Genomic DNA, 17,815 nt, shown 5'->3' on the forward strand with positions numbered 1-17,815 from the left:
GTGGAGGGCTCTGAGCAGGATAAGACAGTGACACCATCAGAGCCAGACCATGAAACAAAGTACCCTCAGCAAGATTTAAGTTACTCAAGAGAGATTCTAAACTACATACTATGATGGCCTGCTGAACTTCTGAACCATCCCATGTATCTTACCTAGTGCTGAGAGTCAGCACACTGGAGAGTGAGCCTCCCAACTCCTTCAAGTAGGTTTGACAGTTATGTCTGCGCCAGCCTCCTCTTGCCTCTTAGTTTCTCCTCTGTATAAGGGAGGTAGCAGACTGTACCTTCAGTCTCCTAGTGAACAGGATTCATTCTGCCAGATGGGTGTAATTTCCCAACCCCACTGCTTCATATGCACCCATACATGGGCTGTGGCAAAAGGTACCTTCCCCAACAGGTGGAAAGAACCAATCTTCCTTCAGGAGAAGTAGCAACCTCTGATCCTAAAATGTGACTGCAGCCTAAGCTGCCCCAAGTTCCCAGGAGAAAGGATCCATGTGAGAACAAGGTTGTATTGTTCTCCCTCCCCTTCCACTCCTTCCCTCACATGATTGGCTCACAGAAACCCTGCCAGCTAGGGAATGTTTACCACCTTGGAACTTTCCAACCTTCCCGGAGATATAAAGGTGCAGAAAAATATAGAAAAACAACTCTCTCTTGGGGATTTTTTCCCCCTTAGTTTTAGAAGAAAAACAACTATGCATTTTTTTTCCTGCCTCTCAGGCCTTCCAATTTCTAAATATATTGAGTATAATCATTTTGAGCAAACCAAGTTATATACAATATATGTTTATCTTGATAAACAGAAAATGACTTTAGATTTATATGGAGTGCTTAAAATATTTCATAACTTTTCCTTAAAAATATTATACTTCCATTTCCCAGAAATTGAACCTCCCTGATCTTTGTATCAACAAATACCTTAGGCAGTTTGTACCCATGCTTTTTTCTCAAAGTGGCAAATAGAAATTTTCAATTTAATAGTTTCTGCTTCCATAACAGACAGGAGGTATTTCCTGAGAAATACAATTAAAATGTCACCATTGTAGAATGTTCCTTATGCAAACATTTTTCCAATTTTTACGCATCGGAGCAAAGTCAAATTCTTATTCGACACGCTAAATCAAGCTTGAATATTTTTTCCCCTCCTCTCTGTACTCTTCCAAACATGTTCTGAACCAGCTTATTGTTACCTCTCTGCGATTTGTCTTCAGCTTGTCACCCATTCCACCTGCTACGCCCACAGAGAATTGCCAGTAATGGACTTCCACTTGCCGAATAGGACCAGGATTATGAAATACTGGCTCTCATTAGCTCGTACCTTTCTACAGAGATGAGAATAAGGGAGAAGACAACAATTTTTTGAAATATGTACTTTTCTACCAAAGGGCTTCATGATTCCTGTGTTCCAAGACTCTTTTGGTTTAAGATCAACTTTATTTATTTCTACTCCCCATCCTTCCTCAACTCAAAGAGGTGACAGAGGAAATCATAACCCCACTTCTGTTTTGTTTTTTGAAAGAAGCTTTAGAGACAGAGGGACAACCAAATGTAGACACGGGCCATCTACATGCCAAAGAGAGAGGCCTAGAGAAGAAACAAAACTTGCCAACACCTTGATCTTAGACTTCAGCCTCCTGAATTGGGAGAGAATAGATTTCTGTTGTTTAAGCCAAGTCCTCCTCCCAAATAAAAAGAAGCTCTACACTTCTTTAGTAGTATGACCTCTGTTCTGAGGATGGGAGAGAGAAAGGAACAAAGGACCTGTTAGATGAGAAATGTCAAGTCTTGCCCTGCCCTTAAATGTGAGAATTTAATATCAACAAGTTCTTTTACAGGTTACCCTCAATGATCCATATCAATACAGGGTGTCATGGAGAAATTTCAGAAAACCCATAGATCACTCCCAACAGTAGTTGAGTCGGATACATAATCCACCCCCAGCTAGGTGGCAATAACTTCAGCTAGTTAAATAAACTTGAGAACAGGTTTATATGCATGTTAAATTGCTTGAACAGGTAGGAAATAAGGTGCCTCATGAAACTCAGACATTAAAAGGAGCATTCTTAGCAAACGAAAAGGGAATGAGCAATAGGATAATGGTAATTGGTACAGTGTGCTGTAAAGAGCACTACCAAAGCATCGGGAGTGCTGAGCCCAGCACTCTCTAGGAAGGTAGCTTAAAACTCTCTAGGCCTTACATTCTTCACTGGTAAAATCAGGAGGTTGGGCAAAGAGATATACTTGAATGTATTTTAAGAGGCAACTCAAATCAATTTGTAGTGACTGCATGGCGAGGTATTTGAGAAAGACTGAGATTATATCTGGGCTCAGTTTTATTGGAGATACCTTCCATTGGCCTGGAATAAGAAACGCAGGTATTTTCTATCTTAGATTTTAAAAATCTCTGAGATCCATTCCCATTCTAAGATTCTTTGTGAAAGGTAATATCCAAAAACCAATCAAAGAGAGAAAAAGGGCTCTAAAAGCTGGTTAAATTATAATAAACAATAATAGCTGCTAATATTTATTAAACATGTTTTGGGAATTGTTCTAAGTCCTATATATGCATTCTTTCACTTAATCATTGCAACAAAGACCCAATTAAGGTAGGTACTATTAATAGTCCCATTTTACAGATAAGGAACTGAGGTATACTGAGGCTCAGACTCTGCTGATGGAGGCACAGCTTAAGCATTGGAGTTGGGATTCAAACTCAAGTCTGACTTTAGAGACTTCCTCTTGACCACTGTTATGATGAAGGAAGAAAAGGCAGTATAAAGGCACTAGCAAGTGCAATGGAGGCTACAACAGCAACCTCAGATGTTAAGGCAGAAAGGATGGCTGTTCCTCTTATGGAGGAAACGTGAGCACAGTAAAGGCTGTGTGGACTCAATTCTAAGTTAAATACCTGCCTCTTCCAAGCACTCCTTCAATGATTGTGGGGAGCAAACAGCCATGACCAATACTTTTGGCTTGTCTAAACAACCTAGTTGGAGTACACAAGACCAACCCAGATGAAGTAGAAATAAAATAAACTATCTAAAAGATAATAATAAAAGAAAATATCAACTGTGAGTTTCAGACCACTTAAGTGCAACAAAACTTCCAAAAAGAGTGAAGTCAGCTGGAACTGAAATAACTGAAGAAAGCTTCAGGGAAGAGATGCGATGATGGGCAGAGTTTTGAAAGGCAAGCAGGAGTATCATGACACTGGAGAGCAGCAGTCAAGAATCTGAGAAAAGACCAGCCCAAGGTAGGTAGACCCCAATTCAGGTTCTCCATGGACAAGAAGTGAGGGTGAAACTATTGCTCTCTGGATGGTTACTTCCAGAGTTTATACACACTCTTCGGCATCTCCTAGCAGAGGGACTGCTTCCTGGCTCTCTTTCTCCCACCTAACATCTGCACCCTGCAACTAGAGTAAAGGGATTTATTTGGAAGGATGTCCCCAAGTCCATCAAACTCTGAGAACCTACCATGTACTAGATATTGAGCAAAGCACTTAGGCAGAGTTCTTATGAGGGATCCATGAATAGGTGTCAGGGGCCTGTGAACCTCCCCAAAACAGCATGCAAAATATATGAGGGGGCAGGCAAATTTCTGGGGAGAGAGTCCACAGTTTCTTCATCAGACTCTGTAAGTGCATGTAAGCCACAAAGGTTAAAAACTCCCTGCCCCAGGATGACAAAAGGGGAAAGAATTCCGAGGTCCAGCACTGTAGAAATTCACAATCTCATGGGGGAAGACAAACACAGACATAAATAACTCTGATGTAAGGCTGTCTTTGATAAGTGCACTAATGGAAGCACCAAAAAAAGATGCTGTGAGGGAAGGGAGAGCAGAGTTAATTCCAATAGGGCTGTCAATAGGCCACCCTCTCCCAGAATCCTGGTTTTGAGATCTAATTTTGTAATGAGGAAAACAACCAGCCTTACTTCTCCCCAGGCCTAGGCAGAGCCTCTGGCCAGTACCCTTCTCTGGTACTCCCTGTAGAGTTGAGGCTGACTCCATTCCTGCCGGAAAGGTAAAGGAGGACATTGTTTTCAGGACAACGGGAGGTGGCAGGAAAGAGATGCTCATCCTGATATGAGCAATGACCCGGTTCTACATTTTTTTCCTCTTCTACCCAGTTCCCATTCTCTGAATTCCTGGGGTATTTGTAATCCTGACACTCAGTTAGTGTTTAATCCTTAATTGTGTCCGTTATCCCTAAATTACCTATTTTAGGGAAGTCCTATCTCAGAGAGAACCCTCACTCTCCAAGCTAGCCTCTTCTCTTACCTCTCCGTCCAGAAACCATATTTCATTTCCTTCCAAAAACTCATCACCATCTGAAATTCTTATCTATTTTTATGTGTTTATTGTGTCTTCCTCATGAAATGTAAGCTCCATGAAATTAAAGCCTTTAAATTTCTGGTTCCCTTCTATGTTCCTAATTCCTACAACATTGCCTGGCACATCCAAGTGCCTGATAAGTTTGTATTGAAAGAATGAGTGGCTGTCTCCTAGTCCCTTTGTATCCAAGTCCCAGAGAGAAAAGTATAAGAAGAAATTAAAGCACATTTTTTCTCCTGAGGACATTTTTGAGATGCTGGGTGTGCAAAATAGCCCTTAATTAAAATTATCATGGCAGAGTGTAGCCAGGGAACCATGTGTAAAACCCACAATTTAAGTATTCTTTAGCCTTCTACATAAACTCTACAGCCAAATTCTGTCACTTCTGTCTTTAACAGCTTTCAGCTTTCTTCTGTCACACTCCTCAACTAGGCCCTCATCAACCACACTTTAAGTCACCGCAATAACCATCTGAGTGGCCTCTCTATCTCCAAGCCATCCTGCAAACTTCTACCTACAATCACAATTCCTAGGACATAAAAGGTGTTCAATAAATGTCTGAAAATTAAAATATGAATCAGTGGATCGATATAAGAAAATACTGCCTTCTATCATATCGAATACCTGCTTTAAAAAGTTGGTGTTGCTCTCCATCAAGTTCGCACGCAGCAATTTGGCACTCAACACTCCAATCAACCTCATCTACTTCATACCCTGTGAGTTTAGGGTTTTGTTCCCTAAACTTTTACTTAAGTTATGCTATATTCCTCCAATGGAAATATTCACCTTTAATTACACACACACACACACACACACACACAAATAATCACAGACTATAGGAGCTGGAGGAGGCCTTAAAAATTCAAGCAAAAGGACTTCCTTTGGGGAAATGCAGCAAAATACTAAGAAATGATGGACAAATATGACAAATTTCTCTTTATTTACATAATTAACCTCTTCATAATGTAAGGGAAATCTTCAGGGCCAAATAAATGAAGTTGTAAATGTCAGAACAGCAAGCAGATGCTAACACTTTGGCAGCCTCTTAGTCTGGGGCAACTAACAACTTTAGGTAATAGATTAAATAAATTGTTTTAAATGATTAAAAACAAAAAAATAATACAATATTTCAAAAAGAACCTAATTTGAAATAGAGTAAAATAAAACTTATATTTGAAAAACAGTCATTGCCCTGGTCAGTGTGCTTTAGCATTTAGAACATCAGTCCGCGCACCAAAGAGTCACCGGCTCGATTCCTGGTCAAGGGCACGTACTTGGGTTGCAGGTTCGATCCCAGGTCTCAGTCAGGGCTCATGCAGGAGGCAACCAATCGATGTGTCTCTCACATTGATGTCTATCTCCACCCCCCACCCATTCTTCCTTCCACTCTATTTAAAAAATAAATGGAAAAAAATAAAGAAGTTTAAAAAAAAAGAAAAATAGTCACTGAATCAAATGAAAAAATGGGGTAGATGTCTCTCCCTCAATTTCTTTCTCTAATTTCTTCCCATTTCTTTATGCCTGTGCAGTTTCCCCTGCCTCTGCTGCTGGAGGTTTACCTGTAATGTGCTCCCCATCCTCCTGTCCCTTTCCTGAGGCCCTCAACTCAGCTGAAATAATAAAAGAAAACCAAGAACTGAGAGTATATATTAAGATTTTGGCCTGGCCAGCGAGGCTTACTGGTTGAGCATCGACCTATGATGCAGGAGATTGCAGTTCGATTTCCAGTCAGGGCACATGCTTGGGTTGTGGGCTCGATCCCCAGTGAGGAGCATGCAGGAGGCAGCTGATCAATGATTCTCATCATTGATGTTTCTATCTCTCTCTCTCCCTCTCCCTTCCTCTCTCTGAAATCAATAAGGACATATTTTTTAAAAAATAAAAAAGATTTTGTCCCTGGTTCATGAGGAAATCCTCAATGTCCTCCTTCCCCTAGGCAATCTTTGACTCAGAAGTGGTGGTGAGCAGAGTAAGGAAATCAGCTGGTTGAGGGAGGGTGTGTATGTGCACATGCCTGCATGCATCCATTTGAACCCTCGGTTGGCAGGCAGGGTGGAAAGGAGTGGATCAGAGGATTTGTAAGAAGATCTCAGCAGAGAGCCCTTTAATCTTTGAGGCAACTGCTTGTATGGAGACCATGTTGTGAGAGATGACCTTGGAGACCAAGTAGCCAGAAGCACTGGGATTGCTGCCACCTCTTAGTTTAGGCAACTGAGTCTTGAAAGATCAGGGTCAGAATGTCCCCTTGGCCCCATAGTGACACTGGAGAGGTTCCAGGCCTACCCCTGAGAGAGGCATCCCATTTCAATGATTAGAAAACTGAAGCCCTCCAAAGAAAAAGGGCTTGCCCAAGGATCCTCCATAAGTCAGTTGCAAAGGTAGGACTGAAACTGAGATACCTGCCCAATGTTCCTGCCTTCCAGTCCCAGGAATCTTCAGAGTGCCCAGAGGCATGCAGCAGAGGGACAGGCTAGCTTTTCCCAACTGCTGAGCTTCTGTAACCTGGAACATCCCCCAACATCTCTCATTCTCAGCAAAATCCTTGCCTTCTAACATACCCCTCACCACCACCCCCAATGCAAATATTTGCCTGGGTCAGAAAGGAAGGATGGAGGCAGTGCTGAACATTAAGGAGAAAGAGTGGTTAAAGAATGTGTATTAGGTGGCAGGTGCTGGCCATGGATGGCCTGGAGACTGCTGAGGAACTGGGCACAGCTGTGTCTTGAACTGAGAAACTGAAGAAGCATTGGCAAAAGGGCTAGCTGAAAAATATATCTATCCACTCCTGCCTGCCCAGCCATTCTCTAACTCCTACCAGCATTCACCAAGCTCCTAATATGTGCTACTCTTATGTTAAATCCAAATGGCCACTTAATATGTGGTAGGCTCACTAAATCTTATTTAGTTATAAGAAAGACTCTATAGAGAGGGCATTATAGTCCCGTTACTCAGATGAAGCACCTGAGGCTTGAAAAGAAGGAAGTACACTATACAAGGTTCTGCAACTGGTGAGTAATAGACCTTGGATTTGAACTCTGCCGTCTTCAAATTTCTTAATTTTTTCCAGGAATCATCAATGCTTTTTATCCCACTTAGTCCCCCATAAAAGAGTAAATGCTCCATAAACATTTTACTTCGTTTAAAATGAATCATCTCTGCAGTCATTCAAGATTTGCAAAGGAAATAAAATTTGAAAAATACACATCACTCAGTTTCTTGGGCATTTATATATAAAATCCTTGGTCTGCCTGGTATGTCATTTCTCCATTCCCACCAATCTTTCTTTCTCTTTTTCCCATCTTTGGGCCCTCCTCCCAGGTCCTGATTCAATAAAACACAGTTCTACCTGCAGTGGAGTGGGATGCAAGCACAGCCTCTGCTCCACATCACAGAACAGTTTAAAAGAAATGGGTAGAGGAGGCAGGTAATGTCTCTTTCTTGGGCTTTTTTCTCATCTGTTAGTAAAGGGGCTGGATCTCTGATGTTTGTGATTTTGTACATCTATAAGCCACAGGCTGGGCAGTGGCCACAGATCTTCACATTCAGTGTCCCCAAGGAGTCTGGAGGGGTAGCAGCCCACATGACAAACTTGAGCTTCCTGGCTTTCCTGGCCAGTTGCCTGGGTTGTTTCATCAGTAATGTCAGGAGTCACCCAAGGTTTATTGAATTTTCCTTGCATTTATGTCATTGTTTAAAATAAAGGTGGCTCAGGCCCCAACATCTGCCAGTAAATTCCAAGCTTTTGATATTCTTTTCATACATAAGAAGGTGGGGATTTATTTTTGAATGTCATTCAATTTTTCAATACCTAAATAAACTAAAGACACGCGCACACAAACACAAAAATAATTTTGAGCTTTTTTGTTTTTTAATGGAGAATTCTTGTTTAAGATATTCCAGAATCCAGCATCTGGTTATCACCACTTATTATACTTTTTTCCCCCCCCAACAACCTCTGATCAGAGTAGTGGGATTATAGGTGAGTGTTAATTTCTCCTTCATATTTTTATGTACCATAGCAATTTTATTGATCTATTGTATGCCTTGGTTTGGTCCAAAAAAAATTAAAAGTGGTGCTCAAGGACTGTATAATATAAAATGACATAAACTAGAAGTAGTTGTGGAGGAAAAAAATTAAAAATAAAGGTATAGACATAAAATTGATACCAAAATGCAGATCATAAAATCTTTTACACTTTTCCCCAGATGGACCATAAATTGAATTTGAAGCTTTCTAATGATCAACACAAAGGGAGAAGCCTCACCCTGGCCATTGTGGCTCAGTGGTCAGCACGTTGGCTTGAGCACCAAAGGGATGCCAGTTCAATTCCCAGTCAAGGGCACATACCTGGGTTGCAAGTTCTATCCCCGACCCTGGTCGAGGTGTGTGCAGGAGGCAACCAATCGATGTGTCTCTCTCATATCAATGTTTCCCCCCCACTGTCTCTCCTCCCCCTTCCTCCCTTTCACTCTCTCTAAAAATCAATGGGAAAAATATCCTCAGGTGAGGATTAACAAAAAAACAAAACAAAAACAAAAAAAAGTGAGAAGCCTGAGTGGTTTTACAACTTACATGGCCAATAAAAATGTAAACGAATTGATTGCTCAAGAGAAGCTATTTCTAATATTTTTGGGAGGACTCTCATACACAGGATAAGCAATCTTCCTCAATCCCATCTTTGCAGCAGCTCTAATGGAGAATTTCACAGGGCTGTATCTCACAGCATGTAGGTCCTTGGTCGTCCTTGAATACTCCTGAGTTAGTATATCTAGGCTATGGTGACTGAAAGGAAGCCCAAGGGGAGCTGGTAATGTTCTGTTTTTTCACCAGGGTTCTCTTTACACAGGTATGTTCAGTTTGTGCAAATTTATCAAGCTGTACACTTACATGTGCACTTTTCTGTACACAAAAAATACTTCAGTGAAAAGTTAAAAAACAAAAAACCACACATGCAACCAGGGACCCCAAGGACAATTTGCATCCTTTACTAAAGGTTGCTTTAGTTAAGAAACAAAAAAAACCCTTCAGCGTAAAAAATTAATTACATACTAAAAATCACAAGGTAAAAATAACATTCATTCTTGCTTGCTTTATGGATACTTCTAACATTGAAGGCAGCACTTGTTAGAACCTAAGAGTCTATAAAAATTTAAAGATCTATCTGCCATGCTTTGCTCAGAACATATATTTAGGCCAACGCCCTTTATATACACCATCCAAATTATTCTCACCTCTTCCCGTCGTGTTTTTATAAATCACATAACATATAAATCTATTAATTATGGATCACGGGGTCAAAGGAGGATTGTCTGAAAGCACAAAATGTATGGTTGACTTCATTTATACCCTTGGATATAAGGAAAAGTGCGAGTGGAAAATAAAAGGGTAGATTTTGAGACTGGTGGAACTTGGTAGAGAACTGGACAGTGAGCCGCCAACTCCAAGAACAGCCTCTAGGCCCCATTCCAAAGCAAACTCTGCTATGGCGGCTGCGCTGCTCTGCTCCATAAAGCTTAGCACTGGGGGGCAAGACCAGGCTCCGTGGCCTGGAAAATTACTGCAGTGCGACTACCAGCCGCTCCTAAAACCAGCACAGAAGTGGTTGCTTCAGAAGACCTTGTGCTGCAAAGCAATTATAACCACACAGGGCGCCTGAACAACTCCCACCACGGGGAGCAGTAAGCAGCCCAGCGCCACCCAGCAGGTGAATGGGGCCTCTACTCAGACTGGGGGGCCCTGGGTGGTGGGCAGGATAGAGAGAGTGGCTGTGTGGCCACAATTCTGCTGGCCACATGGAAACCGACACTGAAGAGACCAGGGAAAGAAGACACCATGTCTAAGTAAGGTCTCCCGTTGTCACATACTGCATCCCTGGTACAGTGGTAGGTCCAAAGAAAACACATTTATAATAAAAAAGCATTGATGGCTTAATTCTTATCCTTGCATTTGTGTATAAAGGCTATTGTTTATAGGTATTATGGTACCACGAACAATTGCTAGGTTCTATTCTTAGATTGGTTACTGATAAAGTATCTGCCAGTGGAAACTGAACTGTCAGGTGCTCAGAAATTCTGAGCTTACCATCCATAACCAGAAGGTGTTTATTTGAGTGCCTGGTATGTGACCAGATTTGAATATTGATTTGAAGTTACAGGCAGCATCTGGGTGACCAGAATGGCAGCAAAACGACAGCTAAGTAGGACACAGGAACAGAAGCCAGAGGTTCCACGCATTGCAAAGAGGACCAGCCCAGCCAGGGCAGCGAGAGACAGAGTCCTAGGCAGCAAGGAACACATGAAGCAGTTGTGCTTCCTTTCTCCACTCGCCTGTGCTCTGCGTTTCAACTCTAAGCCACACCATCCCTGCTCTGCCCACACATCTGTCTCATTTGTTTCTCCCTCTCTCCCTGCCTGCATCTCAGATTACTGTTCTGCCCCACGTTACCTCTGTTAAGGGAGGGTTTGTATCCTTTCCAAATCGGAGTGGCTGTGGTGACCCCAGGAGCTGAAGTGTCTGCCTGACATCTGGGGCTGTGGCTCCCCAGTCCACTCAAAGTCAATTAGAAATCACAAGAGCCAACCAGAGAGATGTGCTATAGATTTAAGGCAGTGAAAGCTGATTAGATTAATTGAGCCAATTAATTGAGCTTAAGAACACTTTGGGGTTTAGCAGGTAAACCTGGCACTTAAATGGGGACACACCAGACCCAGCCTTGGGAGATCTAGAAAGAAGCTGGTGCACAGGGTCATTCAGCCCTGGCTCTGTGCCCAAATGTGATCTCTTGGCTCCAGCACCAAGTTGGTCCCAGCAGGTCAATTATAGAGCAAAGAACCTAGAAACCATTTTAGTCCAGACCTCTCCCCTCAGGCAGAACTTAGCTAACTCAATCTGAACAAATGGGTATAACTTGTTAAAACCTGCCAGAATGCAGAGGCTTTAACTTCCAAAAATAGTCTGTTCCTAAAGCTGCTTTTCAGCCGGTAACCACTGTTACAGCTGTACCAGTTATTAAAATACTTAGAAACATGCTGGGATACAGTGACTACCTCAGGCCCTCTGAATGCCCCACTACCACCTTGACCTGTCCCCAGGAGAGCTTTATGACCCATCAGCTAACAGGCTAATGCCAGCCACAGCAAAGGTCCTTCAGTACCCTGTTCAGGCACCACCATCCCTACCAAAGTATTGTTAAGTTATTTTACTACTACCCGGGCGTGTTCCATTCTATTTGGCTACCCTATTCTAAAGCCTTCAACTGCTCTTATCTATAAGTGCCATTCTTTAAGGTTGTTATTCAAAGTCTTTCATAATATAGCACCATTCCATAATCTCCTTCATACCCTCTGCTGCACCAAACCAGGGGCTCGACACTACTCTTGCCCCTGCCTCTTGGTCTTTGTTTACACTGCTCTTTCTGACTGGAATTGCCTTCTCTTTCTGTATCCATTAAAACCTTACCAACTCCTTAAGATCTCCTGAAATGTCACCATTTCCATGAAATTAGTTGAAAAAGCTGTGTCCCATAACCAGAAGTGTCACAGCAACATCTAAATTCCACACTTGTAAAACTTAATGACTGTTTCATATTACAATTATTTTATATGTGCACCACCCGAACTCCTCTCCTAGGGAGAAAGCTGTTAAGAGTGCAGAAACCATAACCTTCATCATCATTATATCTAACTGACATAGCACAATGCCTTGCTCAATAAATATTTGTTTAAATGAGTGAACAGTTCCAATTACTTTGTCCAAGGGACCCATTTTCTATCCGTTAATGATTTTGGTTGCTTTTCTCTGAAGTTACTCCAATTGTGGTTGTATCTTTTTTTACATATGGAGCCCAAATTTCACTTCACCCACATCTTAAACTACTGAGCTATTTCTATAAAGATGAAGCAGGAAGGCTGCTCTCCTGTCATTACTTTACCACCCTAGAGTTTGTGACTGCCATCTCTCCATATACTTCTTCCAGCACCAGACTGATGTACCAGTCACACAGGGACAGGCAAATGAAAGGTTCTTTAATGAAGGGTGGCCTTACAGATGACAGGAAAGCTGGTGGTGGAGTGAGCTGGCAGGAACTGCTAGAGGGAGGAGGCCGGGTGGCTTGCTGGGGAGCAAAGCCAAGATGGGACTCCAGCTGCTGTGGTCAAGGCCACGGGTACAGTCCTGGGAGGGGACATTTTTACTACCCTGGTGGCCGTGGATTGGCCAAGATGTAGAAGAGGGAATGCTAGCTACTCCCTTCCTACCTCTCTACTTCCTAATTCCTCCTGCCCTGCTCTCCCTCCAGAGGAACAGCTCTGAGCTGGGAGTAAGACCTACAAGGAAAAGAGGACTTGGATATAAGATGTCTGGGCTTCTTACAAACAAAGAAGGGTGGAAGACAAGGAGCCAGAAACCGCAGCCACTGTCTAAATCTCATTCCAAAAAGAAAAAGTAGAACACAATGGGATGGCCAGGGTGAAAGGCCACCCTGTAGAGCAGATGCGTTTCAGGGTTCGAAGTGATCCATCAGTGTCCAGGCTTGGACTCTCGTTAAAAATGATAGTTAAGGAAACAGAAAGCCAATTCTGGAATAGGAAACTGGGAACATTTTTCTGAAGAGTCAGTTTGGAAAAGGAAACCAAGAATAAGCAAATCCAGTCAGAGTTAAGACTCAACTAGAAGGGAAACCAAACAGACCCAAGAATTGATGGCTACGGATGAGACAGCCCACAGGAGACAGAGTGGGAGATTCTGATTATGGCAAATGCTTCTTGTCTCTGAGGAAAAAGCACATTTGAGGTAAAGGTGAGGGTGAGGGGAGGTCACTGATTTCTGGGTCACAAAACAAATGCGGAGGATCCCACTGGCCACCACATGAATAAAACTGAGAAGAGGTATCCCAAGTAGAAAAGAAGGAAGTTCCTTCCCTGGGACTCCCACCTGCACACACTCCAGCTGGGCTCATCCACATGGCACTATGAAGGGTATAGAAGGGTAGATTCACCGTCTTTCAGAGGGAAAAACAAGGCTCAGGGGAGGGCAGAACTAGCTATGGGAAGGCAGATTTGGGTCATCAGAAGGAAGAACTCTCCTACTTAGAGCTGTGGAACTGCCTTCTTCATGATGTGCTGAGCTCTCTGACCCTGGAAATGATCAAGAAGGGGAGGTCACATAACCTCAACCCTGAACCAGCCCAATTACTGACCCTAGTCATTCCTTCTCTGGCTATAGAAGACAAAGCACCACACCCAACTCTCTACAAAGCAGCTGATGCCAGGACATGTCAGAGGCTCTTCTCACCAGTAATTTCATCAGGCATTCCTTCCGTTCCTGAGAGCGGAAAGTGCACTAATGGGAGTAGATGTGCCGAAACTATGAACCTCTCTGCCCCTTGGGCTTGGGAAGGGAACCTGGTAGTTCTGGGAGTCTCTCCACTCCTTCAGCTATTACATGGACCTTTTACAGTCCCTGATACTTTCAGAGTTTTACTTGTTAGTTGCTCCAATAGAAAACTGAAAATCACCTCGGAATGCCACGCCTATTGAAGTAAAAAGAGAGAGACCATTATCTCCCCATTTTCGTAGGAGGAAACTGAGGCCCAGGAAAAGTAGCTTTGGCTAAGTTAAAAGGCATTAAGTGATCCATTGTGCTGTCCGTTGTTTCCTTGAGCAGGGTCTGGGAATTGGGTAAATTCCCTGAACCAGCCCAATTACTGGGCAGAGTTCCCAAGGAGGGCTTCATTTCAAATAACTAGGCGCAAGGGATGGCCAGGACTAGGAGAGGGGACGGCTCAAGGAGAAGGTGGGAGACTTGGAGGAAGAGGAAGGAGCTGGGGCATGGCGTGTGGGAAGGGGAAGGAGAGGTGGCTCCAAGAGGTATTGTTAAACTGAAGAACCGCAGAAAACGCACCAGGAGAAGAAATGGAGCGAGCCCTAGAAAGGCGGTGAGCAAAGTTTGGGCCGCGCAGACTAGAGCGCGCGGCCTCGGGAGGACGGCGAGGGCATCCCAGACACAAATCTACAGCCCGCGCGTGGACCGCGCGTGTCTCCTCCTGGGCGCCGCAAGCCTGGCGCCGCTGGAACTACCCCACGTCTCGGCCAGCATTTCCACGGGGCGGGGGGGACCCTCTCTCCCCGTTGCCCTCCTAGGGAAGAGCAAGCAGCCCCGAGGATGCCCCGACCCCAAGCAGCCCCGCGGCCAGGCCAGGGCTCGGCCCTTCCTCCCCGAGTAGGCGGCGGACGGCGCCGAGCACCTGGAGACAAAAACGAGTTCAAAATCGGGTCTGAGGATGCGAGGCGGGTCTCCCCAGCGCTGGAGCCGGCGGTGCTACCCCTCCCCACCTCCGCGCCCTCTCCCGCCCCCTGCCCGGTGCTACTTACTTCGGTTCAGGGGGTTCCCGCCGACCTGGGCCGACGCCACCAGTTCCAAATAGAGAGTCCAGAGCCCCACGGACACCACGGCGAGCGCCAGCAGCAGCCGGAAGCGCCGCCGCAGCAGCTTGACCGGGCGCAGGAGCAGCAGGAGCAGCGCGGCGCGGGGACTCCCCATGCCGCTGCGCCCCGGCGGCAGCCGCCAGCCCCAGCCCTCCGGCCGGGCCCAGCGCCCCGGGCGCGGGGGGTCCCAGCCCCAGCCCAGCGTCTCAGGGCTGAGCCGAGGCCGCCTCCCCCGGCCGCGCTCCAGCAGGGCGCGGGCTCATGCTCCGCGCGCCAGGGGTCGGTCAGCTGCGCGGCCGCCGCGCGCCGGCCCCAGGTCTCCCCGGGAGCGGCTCCTCCTCCCGAGTGCCTTCCTCGCGCCGCTCTCCTCTCCACGCCTCTGCGGGTCCAAGCGCCTAACCTCCCTCCCTCCCCGCTCGCGGGCTGGCTGGCTCGCACACGGCGCCCACCCGCGGGTTCCCCAGGTGCGCGCCAGCCCGCCTCTCCGCTCTCCCCCTCCCGCCCCGGCTTTCTCCCAGCCCTGCGGCCGAGGCTCACCCACCTGTCCCGCCCCCCTCAGGCCCCGCCCCCAGGGCACAGGTGGGCCCCGCCTCCGAGGCGCCCTGGGAAGGGGAAAGAGCCCCTCTGGCCTTCCTGGGACAGCAGGGGGGGCGGGGGGGGCGGGGACTAGTAACTGGCGCCCCGCCCACTAGAGTTTGGTGGGGTGCAGGTGAGGGCGAGGGACGATCTGGACTCTGCAGGACTGAGGGAAACTGAAGTACCTCCCTGGCACTGGATGGTGTTGCTCCCCAAGCAAGAGTGAAGCTGGGTAGATGCTGGGCTCTGGTGGGGGCTCAGGTTGGGGTGAAGCCTGAGATTTTGGCTTCAGGGCCTTTCCTGGCCTACACCTACCCTGCTCCCTACTTTACCTAACAAGGGTGGACGTGATATTAGCTGGGAGGCAGTGGCCACTTAATTCAGCCACAGTTTCCTCTTCCAGGTCAGATTTGAAGACACTTCCTTCCCAGCCTCAACCACATCTCCAAGAGGCACCGGGAAGTTATATGGCCCCCAGAGTGAACCCCAAGTAACTTTTCCAAGACTATGATGAAATAGCTGTTGGGGAAGAATAGATGATGGAGAACTCTGAAAAATAATTAAAAATCAAAAAAGATAGAAACTCAAGTCTAAAAGATGAAGACATTCAGTAGTATTCCAGTTCTCTGCCTTCAGGCAGGTAAAACATTATCTAATTTAAATGAGATAATTAAGGTCCAGAGGAACAGAGTGAAGTGCCTCAGTCACTCAGCAGGTAATAATGCAGTTTTTTTCCCCACTGTTACTCCTGGGGAAAATGGTCAGCAGACTGTGGAGAAAGTGGAGGTACCAAAGTGTTCCAGATATTTTAAAAGCAAACGAATTACATGCACATACTGTTCCAAGACAAGCTCAGAGAATGGAGTGCTATGCGTTCCCTTCTCTCTGCTACCACCTTAGTTGGATGTTCAAATAGTCCAATTGTCTCTATTGGGCTATTGTAACTTTTATTTTTTTATTTTTTATTAAATATATTTTTATTGATTTCTGAGAGAGGAAGGGAGAGGGAGAGAGAAACATCAGTGATGAGCAACACCTGACCAAGTATCAAACCCACAACCTAGGTATATGCCCTGACTGGAATCTAACCTGCAACCTTTTGGTGCACGGGATGGCATTCCAACCAACTGAGCCACTTACCAGATAGTCTTTATAAAATTCTCTTACACATCCATACACCTGGTCAGAAATATTTAGTAGCTTCCCATTGTTTCCTGATTAAAATGCAAACTGTAATCTGAATTCAAGATCTTCCAAAACCTTTTCCAACTTTGTGACCATCTGAAACCTGCTCCAGCTATAATGAATTTATTCACTGCCCTTCAACACATTTCCTTTCTAGTTGGTCATGTTTGACCCTTTCTTCCAGGTCCTTTTCGGATTCTATGAAGCTTTGGTGGACCACCCCAATCCTGAGCAACCCCACCCTCCCTGAAGCTTTAGTAGAATTTACAGCGGCCCCACCCACTGATATGTACAGATTCACTTTTGAGTGTAAGCCTTGTTCCCCCCAACTTCACTGTGAGGCTTCAAAAGTGGGAACTTCGCATCCTCAGTATGTAGCATGTTGGGGAGAAAAAATTATCCTCTACCCTTCAAGTTCTTCTGGCTGAATTAATAACCAAATTAACACAAGACAGATTAGCAGGAGCAAACACATTACAGTTTAATAACACGTACATTTTCTGTATACATGGGAGAGACCCAGGAAAGCTGAGTAACCAAAATGGTGGAGGCCATCACCTTTTAAATGTCACTTTCAGCTAAAGACAAGGATGTTGCGGGTGAAGAGTCAGTTATAGGAGGTTTCCAGGACAACCACAGTAAGCAAGGGTAAGACTGTTAAGCAGATGTAAGATCATGCCTTCTCCCATAATAATGAAGGCAGGCCTGGTACAGTGAAGGGGACACCGTTACAAATGGAGATTTCCCTTATAAATGTAAATGTTCTGTTACAAAGGGTAACTTTTACTTGGTTTTCAGACTTCTCCCAGGTCTGCTGTTTCATAAAATCAACCAGCTTAAAATCATCAATATCCATCCCAAAGTGGCATATTTTGGGGTTCCTCTTCATAGCACCATGCCCATTTGGCATTCAGTAATATTTGAGAATGAAGGTAGCACTTGGAGTGAACACCCACCAGAGCTTTCAGTATAATTGTTTAGCAAAAGGTGAACCTGAAGAACAAATCTCTATTAATAAATGGCCCCAGGGAAATGTCTCTGTGACAGTCCCAAACCCAGCTGTGTGCACTTCCCATGCTCTTTCTCTCCAAAAGACTGAGACAGGAACAGCCAGCATGCATAAGCTTGGCTGAGGCAGGTGAGAGATGACCAGGGTCCATGTAAATAGAGTCTCCCTCTCATTGGGGACAACCAATCTGCAGGACGGGATTTACGGCTGAGTCACTTTCAGGACTTTGCAATGAAACAGGCCTCAAAACTGGCCCTCCTGAGAGAACATATGCAGTCACTTC

The 17,815-nt window shown here is 45.1% G+C and overlaps 1 protein-coding gene across 1 annotated transcript in view; it reads right to left on the minus strand.

Annotated features, from left to right (window-relative positions):
* Window positions 1-14,877, minus strand: part of B4GALNT3 (beta-1,4-N-acetyl-galactosaminyltransferase 3) — a 98,221-nt gene extending 83,344 nt beyond the window's left edge. Inside the window, exon 1 of the mRNA XM_016224801.2 lies at window positions 14,709-14,877. Within this exon, the coding sequence (XP_016080287.2) occupies window positions 14,709-14,877 (169 nt within the window). The remainder of the gene's footprint in view (window positions 1-14,708) is intronic.
* Window positions 14,878-17,815: the final 2,938 nt, after the last annotated feature.

This window comes from Miniopterus natalensis, chromosome 2 (genome assembly GCF_054644295.1).
Source record: "Miniopterus natalensis isolate mMinNat1 chromosome 2, mMinNat1.hap1, whole genome shotgun sequence".
Lineage (NCBI taxonomy): Eukaryota > Metazoa > Chordata > Mammalia > Chiroptera > Miniopteridae > Miniopterus > Miniopterus natalensis.